The sequence below is a fragment of the Doryrhamphus excisus genome, chromosome 6 (genome assembly GCF_030265055.1).
Source record: "Doryrhamphus excisus isolate RoL2022-K1 chromosome 6, RoL_Dexc_1.0, whole genome shotgun sequence".
Classification (NCBI taxonomy): Eukaryota; Metazoa; Chordata; class Actinopteri; order Syngnathiformes; family Syngnathidae; genus Doryrhamphus; species Doryrhamphus excisus.
This window is the reverse complement of record NC_080471.1, coordinates 18698808-18726644: the sequence shown is the minus strand read 5'-3', so window position 1 is coordinate 18726644 and position 27837 is coordinate 18698808. Positions and strand designations below refer to the sequence as shown.

Below are 27837 nucleotides of genomic sequence, written 5' to 3'. Positions count from 1 at the left end.
ATAAATTGAATATGAAATATGGAACAGGTAAACATAAATAATTGTATTATGTTGGATTCCATAAAAATGTCAAGGCATGCAATTTCCTTCTTTATAATCCCATCGCACTTCTCCCTCAGCACTTCATTTAATACAAAATTAGGTTTGACTACTCAAGAACAGGCAATAAAATTGTCATCTCAAATCAAAGTAGCAAGAATTTTCACATTTATTGACAAAGAGTGTAGTTTTATTTACAGCCATACAGGATATAGTATTCATGGGACTTCAACACACACACACATCCTGACTATGAATTGTACATTATGTCCCGCCCTCTTCCTGCTGTGAGTACGCCAAAGAAACACATTGTTAAGTTTATGGTCAGCACATTCTAGGAGTTCAGCAAAGTTTAGCTATTAATGTTGAATGCATAACCCATTGTAAGAATAGCATGGATGTAAATAGCTGTATGTGAATAATACTCCAGTACTCCAGTATAAGCAACTGGGATCCAGTGACAGGCAGTGTTGGCAAATATTATTGATGTGTTGCCTGCTTTGGATCAACAAGATACTTGACAGCCCAATGCAGCAGAGAATCTTCCACCTTGAACTGGCTCAAGTCAAGAAGATTCTTAGCAGTCACTTTATACGTGTACGAGAAAGGGCGGCCATCACTGTGAACAGCAGGAGTTCTTCTTCTTTTTTCTGCAAGCATGGTTTGAACCTGAATGCTGCCATCATTCGCCATGGAGTCAAACAGCCACGATGGAGGGCTCCCGCTTTGATGAGCTTCTTCCTCTTCCTCCAGTGTGATTTTGTTTTGGGTTTTTTGGAAAAACTCGAGTTCCCGTTTTCTCTTTGACTTTCCACATTGTCTCCCAGCCACGTCCGAATTCTCAATCAAAGTCTGTTTTTCTTGGGAAGCAGTGTGAATGTGTTGTGTTTGTGTGTTATTGCTGTTGCCGAGTGAGGGTGGCAGTTTTTGGTAAGGCGGTAAAAAACTGTGTTCTCCTTTGCTGTGCTGAGAGGTGTTGACATCAGGTTGTGCATTTATAGGCACGGGGGTACTAGTTATGTTCAGAGCACACTTTTGTTGCTGGGGAGGAATAAACTGTATATTGGTTTCTTCCGGGGACTCTGTAAAAGAATTAGAAGAGCTGCATGGTGCAGGGAAATTGTGCCAAGGGTCCGCTGGAGGTATGATGGTATTTTCAGTCGTATCAACTCTTATGTGGTCAGCATGCATGTTCTCTGCTAAGTTTTCTCTCTCGTCTCTAGCATGTGTATCTGTTTTCCCGTCAGCAGCATCGACAAATGACTGGCTAGGATCACAAAGCTGTAAATCCAACTCCCTATCAGGTGTCGGTCTCGCTACATTTGCTCTTTTCTCCAGGGGAGCATCTCCTTCTGGAATGAGTAGACACTTCATCGGAATACTGAAACATTTCATGCCCTTATCTTGAATCCGTTCAGTGTCCCAACTTGTGGCGGTGAACAAGTCCGACTCATTAAGCAATGGGATGCCAGGCGCAATCTCCTGGCTGTCGCCGTTTGCCTGCATCAGTCTCTTGTGCACATCCAGCATCACTGTCCGAAAACAGTCAAACTGCATCTCCCCCAGCAGCTCTGACAGATCAAAGCCAAACTGGCTGTTTTGATATTCCTGCCCATCCTTGACCATGAGTGAACTCCACGTCTCGTAGATCTTCTTATGAACAGAGGGCAAAGAGGTGCAGCAGGGAGTTTTCTCTTTTTCCGTGCCAACTGAAAGGATGAACATCTTATCGACCACTAAGAAGAACCTACAATTAATATCTTCCATAGACATGTGAAAGCGCAGCTGGATCTTTTTCATGCAAACGCTGCTATCAATCATACTGCTGAAACATTCCTTATCCCAATTGTCCTGGATTTCCTCCCATGCAGTTGATGTGAGAAGGACGGGCATATTTACGACTCCATCAGACACAAAAAGCAACCCTTTGGGTCCGTCATGAGTCCTGGTCTGGGAATCAGTCAGCTCACCCACACCAATCACATGAGCGTTTAGTCGCACAGGAGCACTGCTTCCCTCTTCACTGCCATAGCTCAGGATCAGTTTCTCTATCCATGGAGACACTTGGTCACTAGTCGCACGACGCATGTTTTCCTTTCACGTTGTCTCTCTTGAGCTGTTACCTATAGAACAAACATGATAAGTTTATTATCTTATTTTATCAACACCTTCAGGGAAGAACTACATTTGAAACACTTATATGCTAGGACTATGTTAAAAAGCCATAGCATTTCAGTATGTGGAATCAAACTATGGAATGGATTGAGTAAGACCCTCAAACAATGCACAACGATGAGCCAATTCAAGAAACAATACAAGCAGTTGATGTTTGCTAAATACAAGGATGAAGAGTCTTGAACCAGTCATGATGTGCTATATATATCACTATATTGACACTTACTATGGTACACATTATGTCATTGGATGGTCATATCGCCTCGTACTTTAGTATGTGACATAAATAAAATAAATAAATAAAAAACTTAAATTATATTTGGAAAGCAGGAAGTGAACAAATGTAACAGTTACTGATTGTAAAAGTACCAGATGGAGGGGTAGGATTTAATAAGCTTTGCTTCTTCCTACTCCTTTTGGACATGTGGAACTGTGAACTGATTATGTGATGCATTCAATTGTAATCTGATGTATGTTCAAATTAAATTAAACCATTACCTTCATCACTGCATAAGCAATCTATCTATTACTAGATATTCTGTATTATTGTATATTTAATTCAAATATAACACTTACTTTTTTAAATGACAAAATGTATGCAAATTAAATATTCAAGTGTCAGCAGGTAGAATATATAGTATGAATGAGCTATTCGTAATAGATACGGAGAATGGGTAGTTTTCATAGTCATTTTGTGCAAATGTATGCATGTGAAGTTCTCGTTAGCAGATGTGAAACATACGTGACATATCACTACGAGGATAGTCAACACCTTAAGTTTAACGCCTTGGCTCTTTTCTTTTATGCTGATATTGTGTCTGCATTAGTATTTCTTTACCTTTGCTTACCTAATCCGTATCTATTCCATTCGATATTTGGCGTGAAATAGAAACCAATCGAGCGATCGTTTCCTTGCAGAAACCGGAAGTACTTCGAGGTCAACCTGACAAAATGGGCACGTTAGATTTCCTACACTTCCCCCTTTTTCTTGTATTTCAGCGGTATACCTGGCGATATACCCACTCTTTACAATTATCGAAACGTCTAACGCATAATACTTTTATATGTTTTTTTTTTAAATTATGGCTGGGTGTGACTAGTTTGAACGCTGCACAACTACGTGTTTCCGCCACGCTGATGGTTTGTTCAGGGACAGCAAAAAACACAAGATCTCAGAATATTTTACGACGGGGTGCCACTCGTTTAAATATCACGAGTTATCGAGTATATGTATCTATATTCATGTTTTTAGAAATACATAAATTTTATATAATATTGAGACTAAAATAGAATCCCATACGTTTATCAGTCAGTCAGTGTCAGTGTAATGCTCCAATTTCCAGTTGGTATTGAATGCAGCACAAGCCATGTCTTCCTGTCCTCTCACAACAGTGTGAAATGATGTATGCAGTCTAAAATGTAGTTAGGTAATACGCAGACTGCACCCATTAGGGAAAGAGGGACGCGTTTCGTCGTCTAAAGGTAAGATATCAGTATAGTAATACAGTAAATTATATAAAATGACCTTACTCGGTAAAAATGGCATAGCCAAGTTTGGACTACTGTAAACGTATACCACCCAGAATAAGTACAGATTGACTGTTCTATTTGTTAACTGAACTTAATGACAACTATATTGACATTTTGTTCGAAAACTAATTTGTGAATTATGGAAGGTGTCGCTTTTGGGAACGACAACAACAAAACCCAGCTCTGATAGCCATAGCTTTTTATTTAGAGAACTCCTACTTTATGGACTTCCCTTTGTTCGGTCTTGTGATATTTGTTTTTCTGCTTAAAATGTTATACTGAATGAGAGTTTGGTTGTGTTTACAGTATTCGGTGTGTATTAAGAATTTATTAAACTGTTTTATTATTAAACTAAATTGTTTTTATTTTGTGGTGTACATATAGGCCAGCTATTAGTTCCTCTTTACGCCCCCTTGTGGTGTGTTGTTGTAATGGCGGCGTTTTTACCAAACCATGTTACGTTCTTTGTAAGAGCATTACATTCTTAAAATCATGGTTATGTACAGTATTTTCCATGTATTCCAGATATTTTTAAATTGTGTTTACTTTTGTATTAGTGCCAAAGCATGTTTATAGTAATTGACCCATTCATCACAATGGAATGACAATTGTCATTGATAAACAGGATTTAAGAGTGCATGACTAGATTTTTCCAAGTCTAAACATGCCAGATTCTGCATCAAATGAACCCGGTGTGAGGGTGTGCGACCCACAACACTCCCAGAAACTTCTGAGAGTTCTTCGTACCTTTTGGCAAGAGCACAGCTTCCATGATGCACTACTGGTCGTGGACGGTGAGGAGCTTCCTGTCCAGAAAAATATCTTGGCTGCAGCCAGCCCTTATATTAGGTAAGACAACATGGCTCAAACTTGTTATGGTTCAAGCCGATCTACAAGCATCATATAAGATAATTGTGTAATAGGCCTGTAATTAAAAAGCAATGTATATGTCTTCTTATACTGTAAGTGGAATAACCTACTTAGCTGTGTGTGTGAATGATTTGACTCTAGGACCAAACTGAACTACAATCCTCCTAAAGAAGATGGATCAACATACAGGATTGAGCTACAGGGGGTCTCCATGGCCATTATGAAACAGATACTAGACTACATCTTCAGTGGTGAAGTGAGTGACAACGATTGTAGGTGGGGTAACTCCAAACTATTGTCCCCATACTTTATGCTGGTACTGCCCCACCCTCTTCATTGTTTTAGAACTGTTTTCAATGCTCGTCATGAAACATATCATGTTTGGTTTGATTAAAACAGTTACAGCCAAATAAATTATTGCTATAAGATGTAATGTAAATCCGATGAATCTGTTGCATACATCCAAAAACGTTAACAATTATAGTTGTGTATGCAGAAAAAACAAACGAGGGAAAAGCATGGTTACTTTTACTGTTGCCAAAGACATGAGGTGGCAGCAAGCTCAACACGAACACTATCGTGTTTTGCCACGAGTTATTTTTTTAAATTCAGTAGTGTTTCTTAACTCAAATCTGAAAAACTGAGCCAAATGCCAGCATTTGATAAAGAAAGTGAGAAACACTATTGAAATCAAGAAAAAAACACAAAGGTGGTGTAAAAACGTGTTTTGTATTAACATTTATGAGACCTGTGGTGTAACTGTTAATTTAGCAATGAAATACAGAGTTAAACGCTGATGACATCACAGATGGGCGATGAGCTGGCTTCCGGTTCCTGTTTCCACTGTAGTAGCAAGCAAATAGACTACTAATAAGGACGTTTTGTGCTAAAAAAAAAAAATGATTTGGAACACAGCTGGACTCACGCAGAGTATTGATAATGGACGCCACACACGGAAGGCGACAAATGGTGTGTTGCGGCGATAACATGAGAAGATGGAGTCCATTTTGTACGCTAACCAAGGCAAAATCTGGGCATAAATGTTTCATGTTAACTGAAAAGCATGATAACTGGGGGATACATTGTACTGAAATTAAAATTAAATAAAGGTGTACTGACAATAGAAAATATTCTAAATAACCTAGAAAAAGGTATTTAAAGTATGTATTTAGTGTACTTTAGTATACTGTACTCGTAACTGCAAGGTGAAAAAAATGTGTTGACAAAAAATGGGGGTGCACCTAAATTAGTGCAGCATGTATGGCTGGGGAATGTAAAAAAAAATCACTGAAAATAATTTTTGTTTTTATTTTATTCCTTATGTTTGTCTTTACGTCTGTCTGACTCTTATATACAGATCACTTTGAATGAAGGGACCATTCAGGACATGGTGCAGGCTTCTGACCTTCTCCTCATGACTGACCTCAAGTTGCTGTGCTGCCAGTTCCTGGAAAGCTGTATCACCGCAGAGAACTGTATTGGCATCCGTCTTTTTTCTCTGCACTATTGCTTGCACCATGTCCACTATGCTGCCACCGAATACCTGCACACGCATTTCCGAGATGTGGCGCTCACAGAGGAGTTCAGAGAGATGCCTCATGACCGACTCCGTGAGGTGCTAGCTGAGGAAAAGCTTAATGTCGGCAATGAAAAGCATGTGCTGGAGGCTGTGGTGCGATGGCTGGCCCATGACCCGGATGCACGTAGGGTGTGTAAACGAAAACGATCATCCTGATCAATTCCTACTCGTGGTCGGGAAGCAAATCTATTTGATTTTGTTATCACAGGTGCACATGAGGGAAGTAATGTCTGCGGTATGGCTACAGGGCCTGGATACGAGCTACCTGCGAGAACAGGTAAAGAAACTAGATATTCTTTGAATCCAAGTACACTGTCTGAGCATTCAATGTATGTTTCCATGTTAAGTGGTATTTCTTGTCAAACCGGGTTTTAAATGGTGTGGGTGTTTGTGCTTATATGTGTGTGATCCATTTGTATCCCATTAGGCCATGGGGGAGCCGCTGATGAGGGAAGTGATTAGAGAGCACTGTCAGCCAGTGCTAGGAGAGAGCCAGCTGCAGGGCGAAGCTCTTCTTGCTGCTTTCAAGCCTCGGGGTTATTCCGAGTGTATTGTCGTCGTAGGAGGAGAGGATCGTAGGTAAAACTGATATATGGTAATGTTCTGTACCATTCAGAAATTGTGAGGAAAAAGTGAGATAGCTGTAATTATCAAATATAATTTATTAGGAAAGAGGTTAGATTCATGTAAACAGACACAATGAACTGACATCTAATCGCTACATTTTTTAAAAAAATTGTGTACAGAACCAGGAAGCCCACAGCTGTGACTCGCTGCATGTGTCCCCTCTATGACACCAACAGGCATGCCTGGATTGAGCTTCAGCCTTTGAATATGGCTCGTGTGGGACACGGAGTGGTTGTTGCTGGTCAGTGCATGACAGCGATGCAGATATTTAGATAAGAATATGATGGGAGTACACAATGTCCATTTCACAAATACACAAACTGGTAATAACGCTGGTTTTCTTGTGTTTTAGAGGGATTTCTGTTTGTGGTGGGTGGAACAGATGAGAACAGCACAGTCTTGACCACTGGTGAGAAGTACGACCCTGACTCTAACACATGGAGCCCAATACCCACAATGCTACAGGTATACTCACTACATCTTGCACCTGATTCACAAATCATATTTTCCCGTATTTCCATTCCATTCTCCTTGGCTTATCCGGGTTGCGGGTGCAGCAGTCTCAATAGGGAAGCCCTGTCTTCTCCAGCCCCACCGGTAGGACACCAAGGCATTCCCAGGGCTGCTGTGAGACATAATTCCTCCAGTGTGTCCTAGGTCTGCCCCGGGGTCTTCTAGCTGGGCATGCCCGGAACACCTCTCTAGGGAGGCGTCCGGACTGGATGCCCGAGCCACCGCAACTGGCTCCACTCGATGTGAAGGAGAAGTGGCTGTACTCTGACCCCTCCTGGATGACTGAGCTCCTCACCCTATCTTTTAGGGCAGTGGTTTTTAAACTGGGAGGTGCGCCATTGTGGGCACTATAACAGGGGAGGCGCGGGGCTCCTGTGAACACTTTTCATTATCAACCCTTTAGGTTCATTCATTCATTTCGTCGCGGGGAGTGCTGGAGCCTATCCCAGCCTATCCCTGTCTTCAGGGTACACCCTGGACTGGTCGCCAGCCAATCACAGGGCACATATAGACAAACAACCATTCACACTCACATTCATACCTATGGACATTTTGGAGTCGCCAATTAACCTAGCATGTTTTTGGAATGTGGGAGGAAACCGGAGTACCCGGAGAAAAACCACGCATGCAAACTTTACACAGAGATGGCCGAGGGTGGAATTGAACCCTGGTCTCCTAGCTGTGAGGTCTGCGTGCTAACCACTTGTCCGCCGTGCCGCCCAACTCTTTAGGTGCCAGAGTTTTTTGTTTTTTTTTTAAAGAAAATATTCAATTTTGGCGGCACGGCGGTCTAGTGGTTAGTGCGCAGACCTCACAGCTAGGAGACCAGGGTTCAATTCCACCCTCGGGTATCTCTGTGTGGAGTTTGCATGTTCTCCCCATGCACGCGTGGGTTTTCTCCGGGTACTCCGGTTTCCTCCCACATTCCAAAAACATGCTAGGTTAATTGGCGACTCCAAATTGTCCATAGGTATGAATGTGAGTGTGAATGGTTGTTTGTCTATATGTGCCCTGTGATTGGCTGGCGATCAGTCCAGGGTGTACCCCGCCTCTCGCCCGAAGACAGCTGGGATAGGCTCCAGCACCCCCCGCGACCCTCGTGAGGAAAAAGCGGTAGAAAATGAATGAATGAATGAATATTCCATTTTGACATTACTATTACAAATGGTGCGGTGACCAAGTGGTTACCATGTTGCGTCGCCACTTGTTATTGAGGAGTGATGGTGGGTCACACTGACCTCCTAAAAAGCAATGTTACTATGTCACTCATTTTTGCAGGCTCGCCAGAACTTTGGCGTTGTGGAGCTAGATGGTCTGATTTACATTCTGGGAGGAGAGAATGAAGAAACCGAGCTCACTACTGTCGAAGTGTTTGACCCTCATGTCAATACCTGGAAGATGCAGACCAGTATGACCATGATTCGGAAGGTACCCCAACTTATAAAAAAGTAAAACATTTAAGACATGTCAAGTTACGTATAAGACATGGAGGATACAACCTGGGAAAATTCCGCAATTTTAATCAGCATGATGAGCATACAGTAAGTACTGTACCTTGCAATTAGCAAATTACTTTAAACACCAGTCCTTAACTTATTTGCTCCCAGAGAAGTATTTCTAAGTTTTTTTTCAACTCGACCACTCGCTCCCAAAGACGAATGTATACGTCTTGTACGTTTTTTTTTTTTGCGCGAGATGTACAAAAAGGTGATAACGCAACTCAACTAGAAGAATGCATGTTTTTAAGCCGTGGCTCCCTTTCTTTGTTGAGAACTGATATTTTGCTGTTCTACTGCTGATTACTAAAGAACTGAAAAAGGTAGACAGATGAGAGTCTAATCTTTTGGTACATATATACATATACACATATATGTATATACCATATCTATATAGCCCTAGAACACAATATTCTGTGTGTCTTCATCAAAATTATGAAAAACATCCGGTACCAAGAGGGACGGCATTTAAAAAATGGCTAGGAATTAATGAGTTAATATTGAAATTACTTTAAAAATAGAATTAAAAAGAAATAAAGACGACTAGTGGAATACGGCACTGTCGCAATGGTTTCTGGGACGCGTTGCTCATGCTTGCTGGTTCTCTTTTTTTCAATCTAAAAGACGCCCGACAGTCGGTGTATTTAACAGAACTTACTTTTTTTTTTTTGCTTAATTTCATGACAGTTATTTAGTATGCACAATTGCACAATTTAGAGTCTGTTTTTGACCTTGGGAGAAGACCGGAGTACAGAGTTCAAAGTTCGATCCCTACATCCTGAATTATACATGGATGAATGTGTTGATGGTGTAACATGTAAACCTCACATTGACAGGTTAAAGCCAAGAGTTGAACACCAAACCGTCTTGCTCTATGGCAGCCGTGGGTCATTATGGGGTACAGACAAAACAAAACAAAAATTGAAATGATTTTGATTTCCCAAAAGTATGACGTTGAATACTTTTTGAATGCACTGAATCTTTTCTTCCATCCATATTTTGTTCCTGTCCCAAGCTGGTTAGCTCCGTTGCACAGCTTAGCACCTAAGACATCCGAGGCCAAATAATGAAACTGTGCTGTCATCTCTTTCTCCTCCCTCCAGGTGGGTTGCTATGCCTCAATGAATAAGAAGATCTATGCCATGGGCGGAGGTTCCTATGGGAAACTTTTTGACTCAGTTGAAAGCTTTGACCCAAAAACCCAGCAGTGGACGGGCCTCTGTCCTCTCAAGGAGAGAAGGTAACCGAATAGTCTAGTCATTTTGTTTCCTAAGTTTCTTTAAAGAAGGAGGCTCTTTGACGCTAACACTTAAGTGCGTTTATTTCTCTTTACTCTTCTTCTTGTTATGTGACCTTATTTCTATAAACTGGTGGCACTTGGTATACAATACACTCAAAACTTCAGGTGTCTATATTGGCCTTCCGTGTATTGCACAACAGGAAATGAAGCACAGTATTGTAGTCAGTGTCACACCAACCAGTCTTGGTTTCAGTTTTACTAGTTTTACATATCTTTTTCATCTTACTGACATGTTATATGACGTCTGTAGCTATGATTGTAGTTGTTGAATCACACTGTGTACTTGATTAGGAATGAGTAATAGCAGAATCTATTGACAGAAGAAAATGTGCTGTATTGCATGACCTTTCAAGAGCTGAAACATCACATCCTAAAGTTAAATTACGTACTGTAATTACATTTAAGGGGCACCTATTATGCTCATTTTTGGCCCGTTGTGTTGAGTTGTGGACTTCTATAGAGCAGCTACACACGATAACCCACACTGAAAACTTTGTAGATCTTCTAGAATCTGCACCTATTCCAGCTTCCTTGGATTTCCTAAATGGTCTGTTTTAATTTATTACACCCACGGCCCACCTCTGGGCACGCCCCCTCTTCTGTGATTGGTCTTACTCATCTTGTACAGCTAACATCTTGTACAGCTTGTACCCGGACATGCCCATATAAGGAAGTCCAGCTCACTGTGACATCACAGTGAGTCTGTGTTCGAAAAAACTCTCTGAAGCCAAGTGTTCAGAGCCATCCCAAACTTCTTTCAGGGCTCACTTCCAAATGCACTAACCTCATTATCTGAAACAACATGTATTGGTCAGAAAGCATAATAGCTGATGGAATAACTTATTTGGTCAGGTTTGGATCGGTTGCCTGTGGTGTAGGTAAGGAGCTCTACGTGTTTGGTGGGGTGAGAAGTCAAGAGAATGACAACCCAGAGCAACGTCATATGATGACCTGCAAGTCGGAGTTCTACCATGATGAAATGAGAAGGTTTGTATACACTGTTTGTATGATTATGATTCAGTATTAGATGAAATGCTTACTACTTTGTGTGCATGTATGCTTTTCAAGTAAATAACAGTAGAGAAAAGAATCAAAGTCAATAACAGTAATGAAAAATAATCTACCAAATTAATTACAAAAGACCCTTTAACTGACTTGGGATAGGCTCCAGCTCTCCTATGCATCAGATGCAGTCATGTATTCTAACCTTTACTGACTGTTCTATCTCACTGAACCTGCAGGTGGATGTTCCTGGATGACCAAAACCTGTGTATCCAAACTAGCTCGTCATTTGTCTATGGTGCAGTTCCCATCGGAGCCAGCATCTACGTAGTGGGAGACCTGGACACTGGTCAGTAAGACAATGCCACAACTTAAATAAGTTCAAATAAGCAGAATACCTGAATATTATATTTGGTATGTGCATAGGTACGAGTTTCGACTACATCCGTGAGTTCCGCCGTAGCACGGGCACCTGGCATCGCACCAAGCCAATGTTAGCCAATGACCTCTCCAAAACGACATGTGCTGCTCTGCGATTCGCCAACTGTCGACTGTTCCGCCTTCAGCTGAGCCAGGGAATGTTTCGAATCAGAGTCTGAAGTCACGATGGCCAAAGCAGCTCCTCCTTCACTTTTGCACACTGGTACTTTCAACCTTCATACGATTTGGTTTTGTTGATTTTATGAACGCATAAGTACAGTATTTAAGTAGCTACTGTAATTATGTGGCTTTTTACTCTTTATTTTAGGGGGACCGTGTTAACTGTAATTATCCAATGTAACTTGTTGGGCAGGATGATGTGGTTGTATATTTTATTGATTTCATTCTTCTTTTTTTTTATTTGTACCTATTAGGGACTTTCGTAACACTGGACAAAATACTGGCTGCAGCCAGTATGATGCACATTTATTGGCAAATTATGTAACTTTATTGGCATTTTTATTTGCCTTTTTTACTGCTGTGCAATTGATTCTAATTATTGGGAAAGTGACATAGAACACTGCATTATTAGATATTACACTAATTTGGTTTGTCCCATACAACGCAAAGCTAAGCTATGAATGTATTGTTCATATAGATTAGCATATATAGTATACAGTATATATGTCTGTATATATTAGATGTGTCATGAGATCTCACAAGATTAAAACTTGGCAATATTTCTCGTTTAGAGAAAACTTGTCGCATGAGAACAGACCAACTATGGCATCGCTGCTGTGAATGATACATGTAATAAGGAAGTGGCAGTGTACAAGACGGCACATTTGGTGCTTTACGCACACTATAAACCTTGCAATCCAGCCTACCTCGGTGTTCCCAGCATCACTTTCTTGTGACTGTGTCTTTTTTTTCCATCAAAGTATAACAGTTGCCACCATGTTAATGTCAAGTACAAGCGGTTGTAATTCTACATTTGATCAAAAATACTTAAGATTTGTCAGATCAAAACATGATCGCTGCTTTAAGACTTATCAAAACATGTCATGGTAGCATCCATTTTCCTATTTCTTGGTAACGCACTCTAAGCAACATGGGAACTGTAGTTCTTTCAGAGTAAACATAAAACTACTGCAATCTGCAATCTTTTTACGTTACATTAGTACATGTTAACATCATTGATTAGTAGTAGCAGCTCCAACTGCCATCATTATTTTAGCATTTGTAATTTTTACTTTTTGTTTTCAATTTGCAAAAAAAAAAAAAAACAGTTAAAAGTGTCATGCTTATGTCATGCATGCGGTTATAAAACATTTCAAAATGTACCAGCATTGCTTTGTGACTCAGTTAAATAAAAAGGTCTGTTTGTCTAGTCCTTTAATTTGTCATTGTAGTTTTCTTAAACGTAACGTTAAAATATCGTATTGTCTGGTGAGCTGAGAGGATCATGACACCCATAATACACCATAATCCTGGTCACATTTTTTTTTAGAGTAGTTGAATAATTACTTTATATTTTGCACTGTTGGATCATAAGAAGGTTCTAAGTAGAGCTGCTTAACTGGATCTAATTTCCTGGACTTAACATCTGGATGGATCAGAAATACGTTGCTGAAAGTGGATCTTGAGTCTCTTGAGTTTGTGTGTTGCTGCTTTGGTGACCTACCGCTGACCCTGCTTTCAGTACAGTTCAGTCACTCATCGTTTTGGCATCGCTTGACCCTGTTTCTTTTGGGTGAATTACAGCTGCTGATGTTTGTCTAAATTAGACAAAAAGATCTGAATTGATTGTCTGTATCATGTTTAGGGTAAATTTCCAACAATTTTTACAGTGAAAACACAGCATCCGGCTAGTTTTTTGTTAGTCTTTAGCATTCACAAGGTGCCTCAGCTTTTGTTTCCTGCTGCTCGTTTCCCTTCCCAGCGTGTAGTCTCTAATTATGTAGCAATTTCCAGTCCCACCGTTCTTCCACATTCGTCTTTGTCCTCATGTTGCTCAGTGTCGACATTTTGACGAATCACGTGAGGCTTTATCTGAAAAACAAGAGTAGAAAAAAAGACAGCTGGTTCTCATCAAAGAGTCAGCTCTCGTCATTCACTTCATTCAAACGGCTCTAAGAGAACAATAGTTTGCAAATAACCCATCACTTATCGTAATCATCATTTATAATATTCTAATGGTAGTTTTATGAAAAGATTGAGCTGCAACTGGTCCCTGGCTGAACTTTGGATACCATTGCTGTATAGGCCATGTTATGCTAAGCAGCCTGGACAGAGTTGCATGTAGCCAACTCTGTTAAATGCATCTCAGTTTCCATTGTATGTTCAAATAGGTCTGTCACGTATGAATGAATTTCAACATGAATTTCCTGTGCTGTGGTCAACCTTCACTATTGCATCATTTATAACTACTTCATTTGATTTTTAGAATATGTGGAGGGAGAATTAAAAAAAATGAGCTGCAGGCCAAAAATGGCACCCGGCAAGTGACATGAAATATTGAACTTCCCGTGGAGACGTCACATGATACATTTTTTTCCACTACTGCTGTGTACAGAGAACACGCCAAAATAAGAAGTAGTCAGTACACAACAGTTGCATGTTCCCATTGTGTGTTCCCTTACAGTAATACCATGAGCTGGTCTCTTAATGCACTTTAAAGTCAAGGCAATGTTGATGATTTCTGCTGTTAATGATTCATTTCCTCTATTAATGTTGTAAATATAGATCGACATGACATGAGTGTGACTTATGAATGGTGAACAGGGGACGCTGTAACAGTCCCGCCTGTTTATGTTGTCCTATTTTTTCCTCAGTGTTCCATCATTTACTGTAACTATAATGACTTACTGTTCTCTCTTATTGGTTCATGAGTCACTCTTCTGTCATAGACTACAGGGGGAAATCATTGTTTCAAATATTTTGAATTGATATCTGTCCTTTTGTTCAGTTTTGTTAAGTACATTGTAGCTATTTTCAAATAAGGACTGTATTTACAATGAATGGTCAATGTAACATTACAACTATGTGGTATATCCCCCATCATTTTCCTGGGTCGGGGTTTTGGTAATTAGTAATGGTAATGGTTTTATTTCATTTGAACATGCATCAGATTACAATTGAATGCATCCCATAATCAGTTCACAGTTCCACATGGCCAAAAGGAGTAGGAAGAAGCTTATTAAATCCTACCCCTCCATCTGGTACTTTTACAATCAGTAACTGGTACATTTGTTCACTTCCTGCTTTCATAATATATATTTTTTAATTTTTTAATTTTTTAATTTTTGTCACTTACCGAAGTAGGAGGTGATATGACCATACAATATGACATACATTTGTTCACTTCCTGCTTTCCTATTTTATTTTATGTTATTTTACCCCTCCATATGGTACTTTTACAATCAGTAACTGTTACATTTGTTCCCTTCCTGCTTTCCTAATATAGTTTAAGGGTTTTTTTTGTTTGTTTTTTGTTTTTTAAGTTTTTGTCCTTGACAAAATTACCACGTATGTTTTTTTGTATGGATTAAGCAGACAAGTATCAAAGTCAATTCCGAAGTCATGGGCATTAAATTAACTGATTGGAAGTCAGTAGATGCATTCAATGAGGCAGATTCAAAGGGAAAATCATCAGACAAAGGCTAGTCCATCCATCCATTATCCTCATTAGGGTTGCAAGAGTATGCCGGAGCCTATCCCAGCAGTCTTTGACTGGGATAGACAAACAACCATTCACACTCACATTCATACCTATGGACAATTTGGAGTCGCCAATTAACCTAGCATGTTTTTGGAATGTGGGAGAAAACCGGAGCACCTGGAGAAAACCCACGCATGCATGGGGAGAACATGCAAACTCCACACAGAGATGCCCAATGGAGATTCGAACCCACGTCTTCCCGATCTCCTGACTACAGCCCACATGCTAACCACTCGGCCCCTGAGTTATTGATGTCAAAGTCCAACTCAAGCTGCAAGTGTTTGATGATATGATCAAATCGAGTCCAAAGTCATCAAACTTATGACTCATATCCAAGTTGCGTACCTAGAGTCCACACCTCTGGTGTTGCCTCATGTAAATAAAATATTTACACACACACACACAATAGGTATGTGAAACATTTGTAATTGAAACATTGCACTGTGTTAGGTGTACAAAATCAACAAATCTAGTGGGGTAGATTAGCACAACGGGATTACCAAAGCGTGATGCAGATAATTCAATTAAAGCGAGCAGCTCATGACAACTCCCAAAATGACACACCCTATTGTAACGTCATTCCTTGTAACTGATGATGATGTGGTAGGGGTGAGCCTTTCTGTGAAAGTGATGATGGAGGATGTACTGTCTACTTCTTGTGCATATCAAACTGATTTTATTGCCATTTTGAAACATACCCCTTTTTTCTCCCTTTTCACGTGTAATAGCTGTAATTGGTCATCATTCTATGGTTCTTGTGGCGCAAGCGGCGCTTTTGAAACAGCAGAAGGCAACTTCTGTCGTTAAAAAAATTCTGAAAATGAAAGTTGAATAAATGCTGAGATTAGTTGGGATGACATTGAATATCTATCCACAGATGTAAACGTGGGTTCTCTTAAAGCACGTCTTGGCATCTTTTGAAAACCTGAGCAAAGAAATGACTGAGGCCATGTCAATCTGCAATCTGGATTCCAGCAGATCGAATGAGAGATCTGGCAGTTACAAGGGGATTCAACCTTCAACCTCTGTTTTTCTTTTTCTTCTCTCCAACCATCAGCATAATTAAAGATTTTTACTTGAACTGGGTTCCCGTCTCTGCATCTCGAGGTCATGCCCACACCAGTATGAGACAATATTACGTCGGTTGAAGACCTTGTTCAACCACAATCAGAACAACTTATCATACCGCAATCTCTGGAACTGACTCAGAACAGAATGTATGACTTGGGATCAGGGTGAACTATGACTTTTTCTCATTTTAAACTTCTCTGATATATTGAACTTTACCAACCCCTTTAATATAAATATTCCAAAGAGATGGAAGGGCAATAAGACATCCAAGTCTTGATAAGTGATGTCACATAGAATACAGATTTGTTCCCTACTGGTAGTAGTCCTGTTTGAGACTTAGGGCAGTATAAGGTGAAGGACATCAGGCAAGATTATTAAATAGAGGACCTAAGCTGACTTTTTAGATGACTGCTTTGCCATGCAAAAGAAGGTATGTGAATCATATGGTCGTGAGCAATACGAGCAATAAAAATGAAATACCCAAGCTATGCTAATTCAAAGACGGTGAGGAACGTATTCTTCTGTTCTGTTCAATTTAAAGTTCATTCATTTATTCATTCATTTTCGACAGCGTATCCTCACAAGGGTCGCGGGGGCGAGAGGTGTGGTACACCCTGGACTGGTCGCCAGCCAATCACAGGGCACATATAGACAAACAACCATTCACACTCATATTCATACCTATGGACAATTTGGAGTCGCCAATTAACCTAGCATGTTTTTGGAATGTGGGAAATCGGAGTAAAACCCACGCATGCACGGGGAGAACATACAAACTCCACACAGAGATGGCCGAGGGTGGAATTGAACACAGGTCTACTAGCTGTGAGGCCTGCGTGCACGCCACTCGACCAACGTGCAGCTTCAATTTAAAGTTTCTAAGTCATATTAAATGAACAAATGAATTAACAAATTTTGCGTCTCATGCAACTATTAGATTTGCTGTTTTAATACTTGAATAATGATATAGATGATGAATGATGATCTAACCAAACTGTTATCAACAAGGAATTATCAACAAGGTACTTCCTGGTTCATGGAGGACATGACAAGACAGGACATTGGGGAGTTGGCCGCAACTCTAAACGGAATTAATAAAATCATTTATAAGCATTTTTATCCAGCTCTTAATTTAGATTTTAGATTTTTTTTGTAACATTTTTCTAATTCAGAGTTTCAAATTTCTGAGTGGTTATCGTGCAGGCCACACAGCTAGGAGACCTGGGTTTGATTCCACCCTCAGGCATATCTGTGTAGAGTTTGCATGTTCTCCCCGTGCATGCGTGGGTTTTCTCCGGGTACTCCGGTTTCCTCCCACATTCCAAAAACATGCTAGGTTAATTGGCGACTCCAAATTGTCCATAGGTATGAATGTGAGTGTGAATGGTTGTTTGTCTATATGTGCCCTGTGATTGGCTGGCGACCAAGCGGTAGAAAATGAATGAATGTTCTGTTCTACTATTATTACTGTGTCAAAGTGATTGTTGTGAAAAAGTAAACATGCTTCAATAATTATTATTATTCAAGTTAATAATCATGAATTACCCATCTACATCTTCTTCGGCTTAACCATGATCTGGTCACGGAGGCCTATATTGGATTATACTCCAGAGTCAAAGCACTATTACATATGTAAGTAAGTGACTATAGAGCTGAACTGAAAACTGATATAATTAGCATACATAATATCTAATATATGAAGCTCCATATTCCTCACTTATAGGTCTAGCTGAGTGCTTCTCCAATAGTGAAGTGTTATGGGAGCTGTGAGTAAACTTAATTGTTTACTTAGTTTTAACTTAGTTGTTGTGTGTGGAATGTTGGTGCCAGCATGTCATACAGTTGTTTGTACAGATACATATTGTCAGGTTCTATCAATAGTTTCCAAAATCTGACTTTGTTTGCTTGTTATCATTTTTCCATATAACACACCACTGTTCATTCATTCATTCATTCATTTTCTACCGCTTTTCCTCACGAGGGTCGCAGGGTGTGCTGGAGCCTATCCCAGCTGTCCTCGGGCGAGAGGCGGGGTAGACCCTGGACTGGTCGCCAGCCAATCACAGGGCACATATAGTCAAACAACCATTCACACTCACATTCATACTTATGGACAATTTGGAGTCGCCAATTAACCTAGCATGTTTTTGGAATGTGGGAGGAAACCGGAGTACCCGGACCACGCATGCACGGGGAGAACAGGCAAACTCCACACAGAGCTGCCCTGTAGGTTTTCTCCGGGTACTCCGGTTTCCTCCCACATTCCAAAAACATGCTAGGTTAATTGGCGACTCCAAATTGTCCATAGGTATGAATGTGAGTGTGAATGGTTGTTTGTCTATATGTGCCCTGTGATTGGCTGGCGACCAGTCCAGGGTGCCGAGGGTGGGATTGAACCCTGGTCTCTTAGCTTTGAGGTCTGCGCGCTAACCACTCGACCCCCGTGCAGCCTGAGTAAACTTAACTTGGAAATAGTTTTCAGTTGTAATTTAATGCAGTTATTGTATGCTGAATGTTGGTGCCAGCATGTCATACAGTTGTTTGTACAGATTACATATTGTCAGGTTATAATAATCAAATAAATATAACTAAGGAGAGCCTTATTTGTTGCTTTGTTCCAGTGACCAACGCTGGTTTGCTTGATGGTCAAGTAGAAGCATGACGATTGGTGGACCGGAGGCCCTCCTTCGCTTATCTCCTCGCAGGGAGATATGCATGTAGGCAAGGAGGAGCGTTCAGCCTTCCGCAGGCAGACAGTCAAGCGCAAAAGACACAAGGCTCATCCGCTCGCCTCTCCATTGACGTCAGTCCAGTATCACATGAACCGGCAGCGGCCAATCGGCGAGGCGCTGCTGGAGAGAGCTGGCTCCTTTACAGCAAGATAGGAGGGGGTTGGGGGGGGGAAATACGGAATAGAAGGAAACCGAACGAGTGAGCCTGTAATGAGCACAAAACCCCACAGAGGAAGCGAGAGACAAGCCACAATTTTGGGGGGGTCTCTTTCATTTTTTTTACCCGTCTTTGTGCGTCTTTCTGTCGGTGGATTACTCGTTTTGGAAACCGAGGCTGCGGACGGAATGGATAAGGCCATGGCCCTAACATATTGAGTAGCTCCCTGGTAAGAGGAGGGGGGAGACGAGACGAGACGCGACGCGCACGGCAACGCAATTCATGGAGCATTGTACGGGGAGGAAAATGGTGGATTGTTTACAGTGTATCATAAAAACCGTTCCCCGTGTGGATATCCTGCCATAAAACTACTCGGAAGGCTCCTTTAGCGGCTGCCTCGTCCTCGTCTCCAGTAATTAGTCGTGTTCTAGCACCACTAGGTAGGTAGATACCCCCTCCCCCAGCTCGATCAGAGCCACCTTAGACATTATTTTTTTTTAAATATCTATACTGTACATGTAGGTGTCTTGTGTAGGTGTCCTGCGTCAAGCAATCACTCTCCCCTCCTCGTTTAGGACAACTGTTGGATTACTAAATTATGGATTTTAACAGCACCGGCGGGGGCAACGATCTGCACAACAACCAGTTTTATCAGTGCGAGGAGAGTAAGCCTTTACTCGGGGACATGTCGGAGGGGAATAATAACGCCAAAGTGGGCGCAGGGCCGTGCAAACGGAGCCTGCAACACTGCTGCGGCAGCAGCGGGATGCGCTACAAGCTGCTCCACGAGGGGGACATCCAGGTGTGCGTGGTCAAGCACCCACGCACCTTCCTCAGCAAGATCCTCACCTCCAAGTTCCTGCGGAGATGGGAGCCGCATCACCTCACACTCACGGACAGCAGCTTGACCTCGGCAACCGTGAGAAGCTTTGATATTACCCCCCCCCCCACTCTCACTCCCTGTGTGTGTGTGTTTTAATATGCTGCGTCTCACATTCCACAGCCAGCTTTGGTGTTTGTCTTTTCTTGTCTGGACGCAGTAGATGAAGCATGATTACTGTCTTGGTGTGTGTTTGACGCACTTTGGAAGAAAGCAGAATCATTGGTTTTGACAGGGGACTTCATTAAGGTCCAACACACCTTCATGCACCTTACCTGCAAGTCTTAAATGATTCTTAAATGATTCATTATCAGCATGTCCACTTACCCTGACTCGGTCCTTAAGCATCGTCAATCCACAAAAACAATTTTCGTGCCACAATAGCTTGCTATTTTTTGTCATGTTGCATGTGCATTGGAAAGGTTTTCGGTGTTGTTCAATATTTAGTGTAGACCCAAGCGCCCGCTACTGTTTTGTGGACTGGGCCGAACAGGGCAAAAAAAAATGTTTCAAACTACCAGTTAACTTTCTTGTGTTGCTTTTTTGTCATATTTTTTATGTCACAAAGACGGAGCCGACCGACTGTGAGTGCTTTTAGACGGGGGAGGGGCCCACGGCAGCGCTTGTTGAGAAGCACATGCTTTCATGTCAGTCTCCAATAAATAACACCAGAAAAAGTCCCGCTAAGTAGATTTAACAATCTCTCCTGCTACGTTTTCTTATTGTCTGGAAGACTGTATGCAATACTTATTTGTACGGAGCTGTATATCTATATACGGAGCTTGTTGAGAAGCACATGCTTTCATGTCAGTCTCCAATAAATAACACCAGAAAAAGTCCCTCTAAGTAGATTTAACAATCTCTCCTGCTACGTTTTCTTATTCTCTGGAAGACTGTATGCAATACTTATTTGTACGCATTCGTAACGAGAAGCTACATTCACAGTCCCATTTACTGGGACTGATTCTGATATAGATTCTGGGGATCACAATAGATGAAAATATGAGCTGGAAACATCATATTACAAATATACAACATAAGGTGGCCAGAAATATTTCAATATTGAACAAAGCACTTGTCGAGAAGCACATGCTTTCATGTCAGTCTCCAATAAATAACACCAGAAAAAGTCCCGCTAAGTATATTTAATGATCTCTCCTGCTACGTTTTCTTATTGTCTGGAAGACTGTATGCAATACTTATTTGTACAGAGCTGTAACGAGAAACTACATTCACATGCAAGTCCCATTTGCTGGGACTGATTCTGCTCTCTGGTTCTACCATATCTTACTTATTGTGTGGAAATATGGGGTAATAACTATAAAAGCAATCTTCACTCACTAAATGTACTGCAAAAAAGGTCAGTAAGGATAATTCATAATGCCGCAAGCAGTTGATGTTTGCTAAATACAAGGATGAAGAGTCTTGAACCAGTCATGATGTGCTATACATATCACTATATTGACGGTTACTTTGGTAACGGTTACTTTGGTATGGGACAAAAAAATAAAAAATAAAAAAACCCTTAAACTATATTAGGAAAGCAGGAAGTGAACAAATATAACAGTTACTGATTGTAAAAGTACCAGGTGGTGGAGTAGGATTTAATAAGCTTTGCTTCTTCCTACTCCTTTTGGACATGTGGAACTGTGAACTGATTATGTGATGCATTCAATTGTAATCTGATGCATTTTCAAATGATATAAAACCATTACCATTACCATTACCATTACCATTTATGATGTGTTTATAACGTTACAAATACACTAGAATAAGCGGTAAAACAAATGGATGGTACTTGTACAAATACATTCAATCAGAACACATCAGTCAATAACTTTAATAACAATAGTGTATTAAATATGTTTTAAAAACAATTGTTATGACACAAACATCACTTTTCCACGACCGTACACAAAAACATTGCTGAAGTTTTTAAAAATCTTCAACCAGTTTTCTGAAAGCTCTGTTTTAAAGGACAGAAAGCTACATTTAAATGTGTGGGAAAGACCAAAATGCATTAAAAATGTATTTAAAACATATCAGTGTTTGCGTGGAATGGACTAAAAATGTAAAATTGCAAACCACATGTAAGATTGATGATCCATGAAGAGTAAGCATTCTCTTCCAGTCTGCAGGTCCAGTTGATCAGCAACCCCGTCGCCTCAGGATGTTATGATACTAACAGGCCTTCCTGTTTGTTGTCATGCTGCTATTTTACTCAGCTGGATAGGCGCTCAGTAGAGTATAGGCCGCTAATAATCTTCTTCATTAATATTTATTCTTTATAAACTGAGAAGTAAAGAAAAATACATCCATATTCATGGATTACCTCCAAAATTTTCCTTTTCATCACCTTTCAAAAATTCTTAGGGCCCATGAGATCATAATAGAAACTATACAATATGACATTATTAACCATATAGTGATACCACAATTTATTCATAGTTAGCCAAACATCCATCCATTCATACATTTTCTATACTGCTTAGTAGGGATGTGAGATTTCTTGTTTGGAGAAAAGCTGTCTTGTGAGAACACGACAGTCAGAAGCCAACCAGGCTGTGAAATACGGCATCACTACTATTAATGATAGTACAAATAATATGGAAGTTGCTGTAAACACTATAAACCTTGCAATGCAGCCTACCTTGGTGTTCAGCGTCATCGTATGTGAACAAAAGAACTAAAAAACCAGTAAAAGTATAAAAGTAACGCAAAAAGGCATAATGTAACTAAAAAAACTAATGTTTCTATAAATATATGTATATTGTAATTTTTATTATACATTGTTTTTATTTTAAATATCAAAGGACAGCTGGACAGCCCTGACGTAATTAGACAAAGACAACTAGATAAGACAAAAACGGCGAGCCGGTATTGTTGAACTGTTGAACAGCCCATTGCAACGCCAGCATTTCATTTATTCAGGAAATGCTGCAATGTTTCACAGACAGTATGGATTGCCTGTGAGAAAAATGTCACAAACGCTAATTCCACAACTTTACATAGTGAAAGATGACATATTAAAGGAAATATTGCATCATTATGATATATTGTTAATATTTTTATATATCCGTGGTTATATATATAACATAACAGTAGTGGGTTATTTGGTCTCAAATATTGGCAATAATAGCGTTTAAGGTCAGTTTGTTCATTGTTTTGTGACTTGGTTAAATAAAAGACGTTTGTTTATCCGTTCATATTTTTTCATTGTACTTGTCATAAAATTAATGTTAAAATCTCTCTATCTGTCTTGTTGTAGTCTCCCTGTAGTCTATCTCTGACTTAATACAAAAGGCTTAATACACACTGGCCTGTCAGTCAATTAAAGGACACATGGGCCCGTCCGCAAACATTTGTTTTACCATTTCCAAGAGTTGATAAATCCTGAAACGGCTTTGGAGCGTCTCCGTCGGGACTACAAATCTGCTATTTTAGTGAAAGGATGATGTCACAATCCCCTTTTTCTTTTCATTGTGGAGTAGACACTGCTAAATAAATTATTTTATTGCGATTCGGCGTCAATCTTCTGCTATTTTACCACTCTCTGTCATTGTAAGACGCATGCAAAGTAACCGCCCTACACCATGCTCCCCAATACCAGTCTTTTTTATGTAGTAGTAGTTCATGGCATTACTATGGCTTTGTTCTGTGTAAATAAACACACACTTGCCTATAATTCTCTGTATTAGGAAATGCAATAGGTTGTATTTATACAAGATTGTTTTGATATGCACAAAAATGTCACATGTTTCGATTGACTTGATTGATTAATTTTTTGATTAATTTCTTGTTAATTCGGCGACACGGCGATCTAGTGGTTAGCGCGCAGACCTCACAGATAGACCAGGGTTCAATTCCACCCTCGGCCATCTCTGTGTGGAGTTTTCATGTTCTCCCCGTGCATGCGTGGGTTTTTCTCCGGGTATTCCGGTTTCCTCCCACATTCCAAAAACATGCTAGGTTAATTGGCGACTCGAAATTTTCCATAGGTATGAATGTGAGTGTGAATGGTTGTTTGTCTATATGTGACCTGTGATTGGCTGATGAATGAATGTTGTTAATTCACAATTGGTTATCGTTGTTGTGGCTGTTGTGGGATCTGTTTGTGATCGGATTCTACAGTGCATCATATAGACCGGTGTGTGTGTACTTGGAGTTGTTTTAGTGTTAGCAGTATTTCCACTCTAACACACACATCACGGAGTATGAAGCTGCTCAGAACTCACCGCTACACAATCAATGCCTCTTAACAAAATGTTTTTCATTGTATTACAAAAGGAGTAATTCAAGTATACTCCAGTAGTCTAATGGCATAATAATAAAAGCCATTATTTCCCCTTCTGTTTTGATCAACATATTTGACATTTTCCTCAAAACGAAGCTCACTGTTTTATCAACACACCTTGTTGGAGGCGTCTTGGATGCCTGCCTATGTCATGCATGGCTGGAATGCTAAATTGCATTCTGTTGAATTTGGACATGTGAGTAAGACCCTGTGAGCTTATCATACCTTTTGTGGAGAAATGACTTTTTTGAGGGGTATACTTATAGTATAGTAATACTATACATGAAATTGTTGCTGTGTGATGTTTAGTCATGCAAATCACTGGTGCACTTTTTGCCAGTGCTACATTTACATGTGCCTTTGCCTCAGCTTGTTTTGTATAATGGTAATGACAATTTTGTGCTGACTAGATACTTATTATAAGTATGTTCATCTATAATTGCATGTATATTCAGAAAGTCATACAAAGCTTCTTAACTAATAAACAGTTGGCAAACAAACACAAGTGCAACGCTCCGTGGTTGTTGTTTTTTTTTACTTTTGTTATTAACAGCTCAGCCTGAACAAAAGTCTGCACTGGGTGTTTCACTATTAAAACCAAATCAAGAATATACCCAACCTTGGTTAAAGCACGTTTTTACATTTTTATGAAACATTCGAGAATGATTCCCCCATGCAATTCGGTAATATGTGAATGTATGCAGGGAACATTCATTCATTTATTTTCTACCGCTTATTCTCACCTGGAGCCTATCCCAGCTGTCTTCTGGCGAAAGGTGGGGTACACCCTGGACAATTTGGAGTCGCTAGTTAATCTAACATGGTTTTGGAACGTGCCCTGTGATTGGCTGGCGACCAGTTCAGAGTGTACCCCGCCTCACGCCCGAAAACAGCTGGGATAGGCTCCAGCACTGCTGCCACCCTTGTGAGGAGAGGAGGACATGTAAACATGCACTGCGAGAGCATGCAAACTCCACACATATAATAAATCTATATATATATATACAAATATATTATAAATACAGTGGAATCGAACATGGGTATCCTAGCTGTGTGGCCTGCGCTCTAACCACTGACCCACCGTCCAGCCCCATTTATAATAAATATCACATATACTACATACATCTTTGGCCGAACCAATGAAAGTTAAAATAAGTGAAACTCTTAAAACAGAAGGCCACTAGTGAAAAATGGCAGTGTACTCGTGAAAACTGGGGGATTTGACAGGTAACGGTAGGCAGGAAATACTTTTTATAATCTACTTAATCTGCGGACAGAGATTATTTTCAGTCCATTTTGACATATTCTTCTAACTACTGTTCAAGTCAGACATTATACCTCTAATGACAAATGTACACCCAATAGCATAAAGACAATAACCAGTCATAAATAAAACACAAAGTATCTCTAATTGGATGAACATTTGAAACCCCTCTTAAGCAGGTTGGTTTTAATTTTTTACATACGCTTTAAAAATACTGACTTATGTCAGCTTCTGTAGCATGGATTTGTGTAATTGTTGGTGTAAACAGACCCCCTCCCTCTGGCATTGTCTTCTTCTCTTGTGAATTTAATGTTGTTAAGGTCTGTGCCATTAGTCTCTCATAGAGACTGGTGCAAGTACAGAAAGCTCCGGTGACCGATCAGTCGATGTACACTAACACACGGAATAGGGATCAGGTTTCCAATCGAAGAATCTGCTTGCGTTCATCCAATGAAACAGTCAAACACAATCTGATTAAAGTGTTTACATGTGTTTTAAAAATCAGCTTTTAACCAAATGATGTAAAGAGGTTTTTTGTAATGAATATTAATGTAGGCGGCACGGCGGTCGAGTGGTTAGCGTGCAGACCTCACAGCTAGGAGACCAGGGTTAAATCCCACCCTCGGCACCCTGGACTGGTCGCCAGCCAATCACAGGGCACATATAGACAAACAACCATTCACACTCACATTCATACCTATGGACAATTTGGAGTCGCCAATTAACCTAGCATGTTTTTGGAATGTGGGAGAACAGGCAAACTCCACACAGAGCTGCCCTGTCTCGTAGCTGTGTGGCCTGCGTGCTAACCACTCGTTCATCGTGCAGCCCTGCTACTGGCTTATGATAAATAAAATTTAAACAAGAACATATTTGACCTAGGGGCTGCACGGCGGGCGATTGGTTCACGCGCAGACCTCACAGCTAGGAGACCCAAGTTCAATTCCACCCTCGGCCATCTCTGTGGGGAGTTTGCATGTTCTCCCCGTGCATGCGTGGGTTTTTTCCGGGTACTCCGGTTTCCTCCCACATTCCAAAAACATGCTAGGTTAATTGGCGACTTCAAATTGTCCATAGGTATGAATGTGAGTGTGAATGGTTGTTTGTCTATATGTGCCCTGTGATTGGCTGGCGACCAGTCCAGGGTGTACCCAGCTTCTCGCCCAAAGACAACTGGGATAGGCTCCAGCACCCCCGCGACCCTCATGGACCCTCATAAGGAGACTTTGGATGAAAAAGTACACAAAAATTCTTAATAATAATTACCAGGGATTCTAGTAGAAAAGTGGGGCATTAGTTCTCAAAAAGCAACCAACGTGCTACAAAATCACACAAGTGTTTGTACGTGAAAGTCGCGTCAGTAAAAAGCTTGTCAAGCCTACCATCAAAACCCAAACCTGCATCACATTTACGTAAGAGGAGTGATAGAGCAAGCACACACTTCCTGTGTTGTGAGTGGCTCACAAAAGACCTGAGATGAAAGGAAACTGGGTGCGGCACAAGCTTGAGGGGCTCATTGTAGGAACATTACAGTGGCCTCTCACAAAGCCATCAGGGAGGTGTCTTTTGTGTTGTCAATACATAAAGAGCCATAGTGGATCTGGGCTCCGAAATCAGGTAAATACGGTATAAACCAAATGATACAACTTGTATCACAAATTTATTGTAAAGACCGAAGACAGTGTAGTTTTTCCTCCCATTCCCGGTGAATAAGACAAGATCATCAGCAAAATTAGGCTAATACCTACCTCTGCAGACTTAAAAACCATATACCTTTTAAAAAATATGAATTCAGTTGAAATGGTTAATTGGTTAATTAATTTTAAAAAATGAATAAATGGATAAGTAATCATCCTACATATCTTTTATTGGAGTCTGGAATAAAAGGCATCATTCTGTTTGAATGGCTTGAATTTGAGCTTCACTTTATTGTCCACTCACAATGGCTATGGTGTAAGACCTCCATATTAATTTAATACCTAGGAGAATGTTTAACGATCATGAAAAAGCAGTATCTGAAATATAAAAATACATACAACCAACGATAAGGATAAAGTGTAATTTTCAGTGAATAGCAATACAAATTAATTCTACAAGATTAAACACACCTAATGCACAAAATAATTAAACCTACTTATTTGTTTTTTACAATGCACACAAAGCTTCA

At 40.3% G+C, this 27837-nt stretch overlaps 3 protein-coding genes across 8 annotated transcripts in view; 2 read left to right on the top strand and 1 right to left on the bottom strand.

The window, feature by feature from the left end:
• Positions 1-179: 179 nt before the first annotated feature.
• Positions 180-3342, bottom strand: acd (ACD shelterin complex subunit and telomerase recruitment factor). 2 transcript variants are annotated; one of them, XM_058075587.1, is made up of 2 exons: positions 3053-3342; positions 180-2162 (listed from the first exon to the last, which is right to left on the bottom strand). In XM_058075587.1, exon 2 carries the CDS (start codon positions 2125-2127, stop codon positions 520-522), a length of 1608 nt encoding a protein of 535 aa, XP_057931570.1. In that variant the 5' UTR covers positions 2128-2162; positions 3053-3342; the 3' UTR covers positions 180-519. The 2 variants fall into 2 exon arrangements, with proteins under 2 accessions (XP_057931570.1, XP_057931571.1); XM_058075588.1 differs by having other exon boundaries at positions 3063-3342.
• gan (gigaxonin) lies at positions 2516-12960 on the top strand. Of its 4 annotated transcripts, none has more exons than XM_058075583.1 (13): positions 2516-3696; positions 4402-4593; positions 4756-4870; positions 5972-6322; positions 6402-6470; positions 6621-6772; positions 6940-7061; positions 7173-7285; positions 8612-8761; positions 9933-10069; positions 10982-11116; positions 11371-11480; positions 11558-12960. In XM_058075583.1, the coding sequence occupies exons 2-13, from the start codon at positions 4409-4411 to the stop codon at positions 11728-11730; spliced, it is 1812 nt and encodes a 603-aa protein (XP_057931566.1). In that variant the 5' UTR covers positions 2516-3696; positions 4402-4408; the 3' UTR covers positions 11731-12960. The 4 variants fall into 4 exon arrangements, with proteins under 4 accessions (XP_057931566.1, XP_057931565.1, XP_057931569.1 ...); XM_058075582.1 differs by having other exon boundaries at positions 2518-3696; positions 4370-4593; positions 11558-12959; XM_058075586.1 differs by having other exon boundaries at positions 2825-3696; positions 4503-4593; positions 11558-12956.
• A 3730-nt stretch (positions 12961-16690) lies between these two features.
• cmip (c-Maf inducing protein) overlaps positions 16691-27837 on the top strand; it is a 37415-nt gene continuing 26268 nt past the window's right edge. The window contains exons 1-3 of one of the 2 annotated variants that reach the window (XM_058075580.1): positions 16691-16773; positions 18965-19672; positions 19808-20151. In XM_058075580.1, coding sequence (XP_057931563.1) covers positions 19831-20151 — 321 coding nt within the window. In that variant the 5' untranslated portion in view covers positions 16691-16773; positions 18965-19672; positions 19808-19830. Of the gene's footprint in view, positions 16774-18964; positions 20152-27837 lie in introns of both variants that reach the window. The other variant, XM_058075579.1, reaches the window with a different exon arrangement.

What these genes read in the sequence shown, in the direction of transcription:
- acd (XM_058075587.1), bottom strand. Translation starts at nt 2,127, where the DNA reads ATGCGTCGTGCGACTAGTGACCAAGTGTCTCCATGGATAGAGAAACTG.
- gan (XM_058075583.1), top strand. Translation starts at nt 4,409, where the DNA reads ATGCCAGATTCTGCATCAAATGAACCCGGTGTGAGGGTGTGCGACCCA. An exon ending in GCAGCCAGCCCTTATATTAG is followed by an intron (nt 4,594 to 4,755) that starts GTAAGACAACAT and finishes ATTTGACTCTAG; the next exon opens with GACCAAACTGAACTACAATC. An exon ending in CGAGCTACCTGCGAGAACAG is followed by an intron (nt 6,471 to 6,620) that starts GTAAAGAAACTA and finishes GTATCCCATTAG; the next exon opens with GCCATGGGGGAGCCGCTGAT.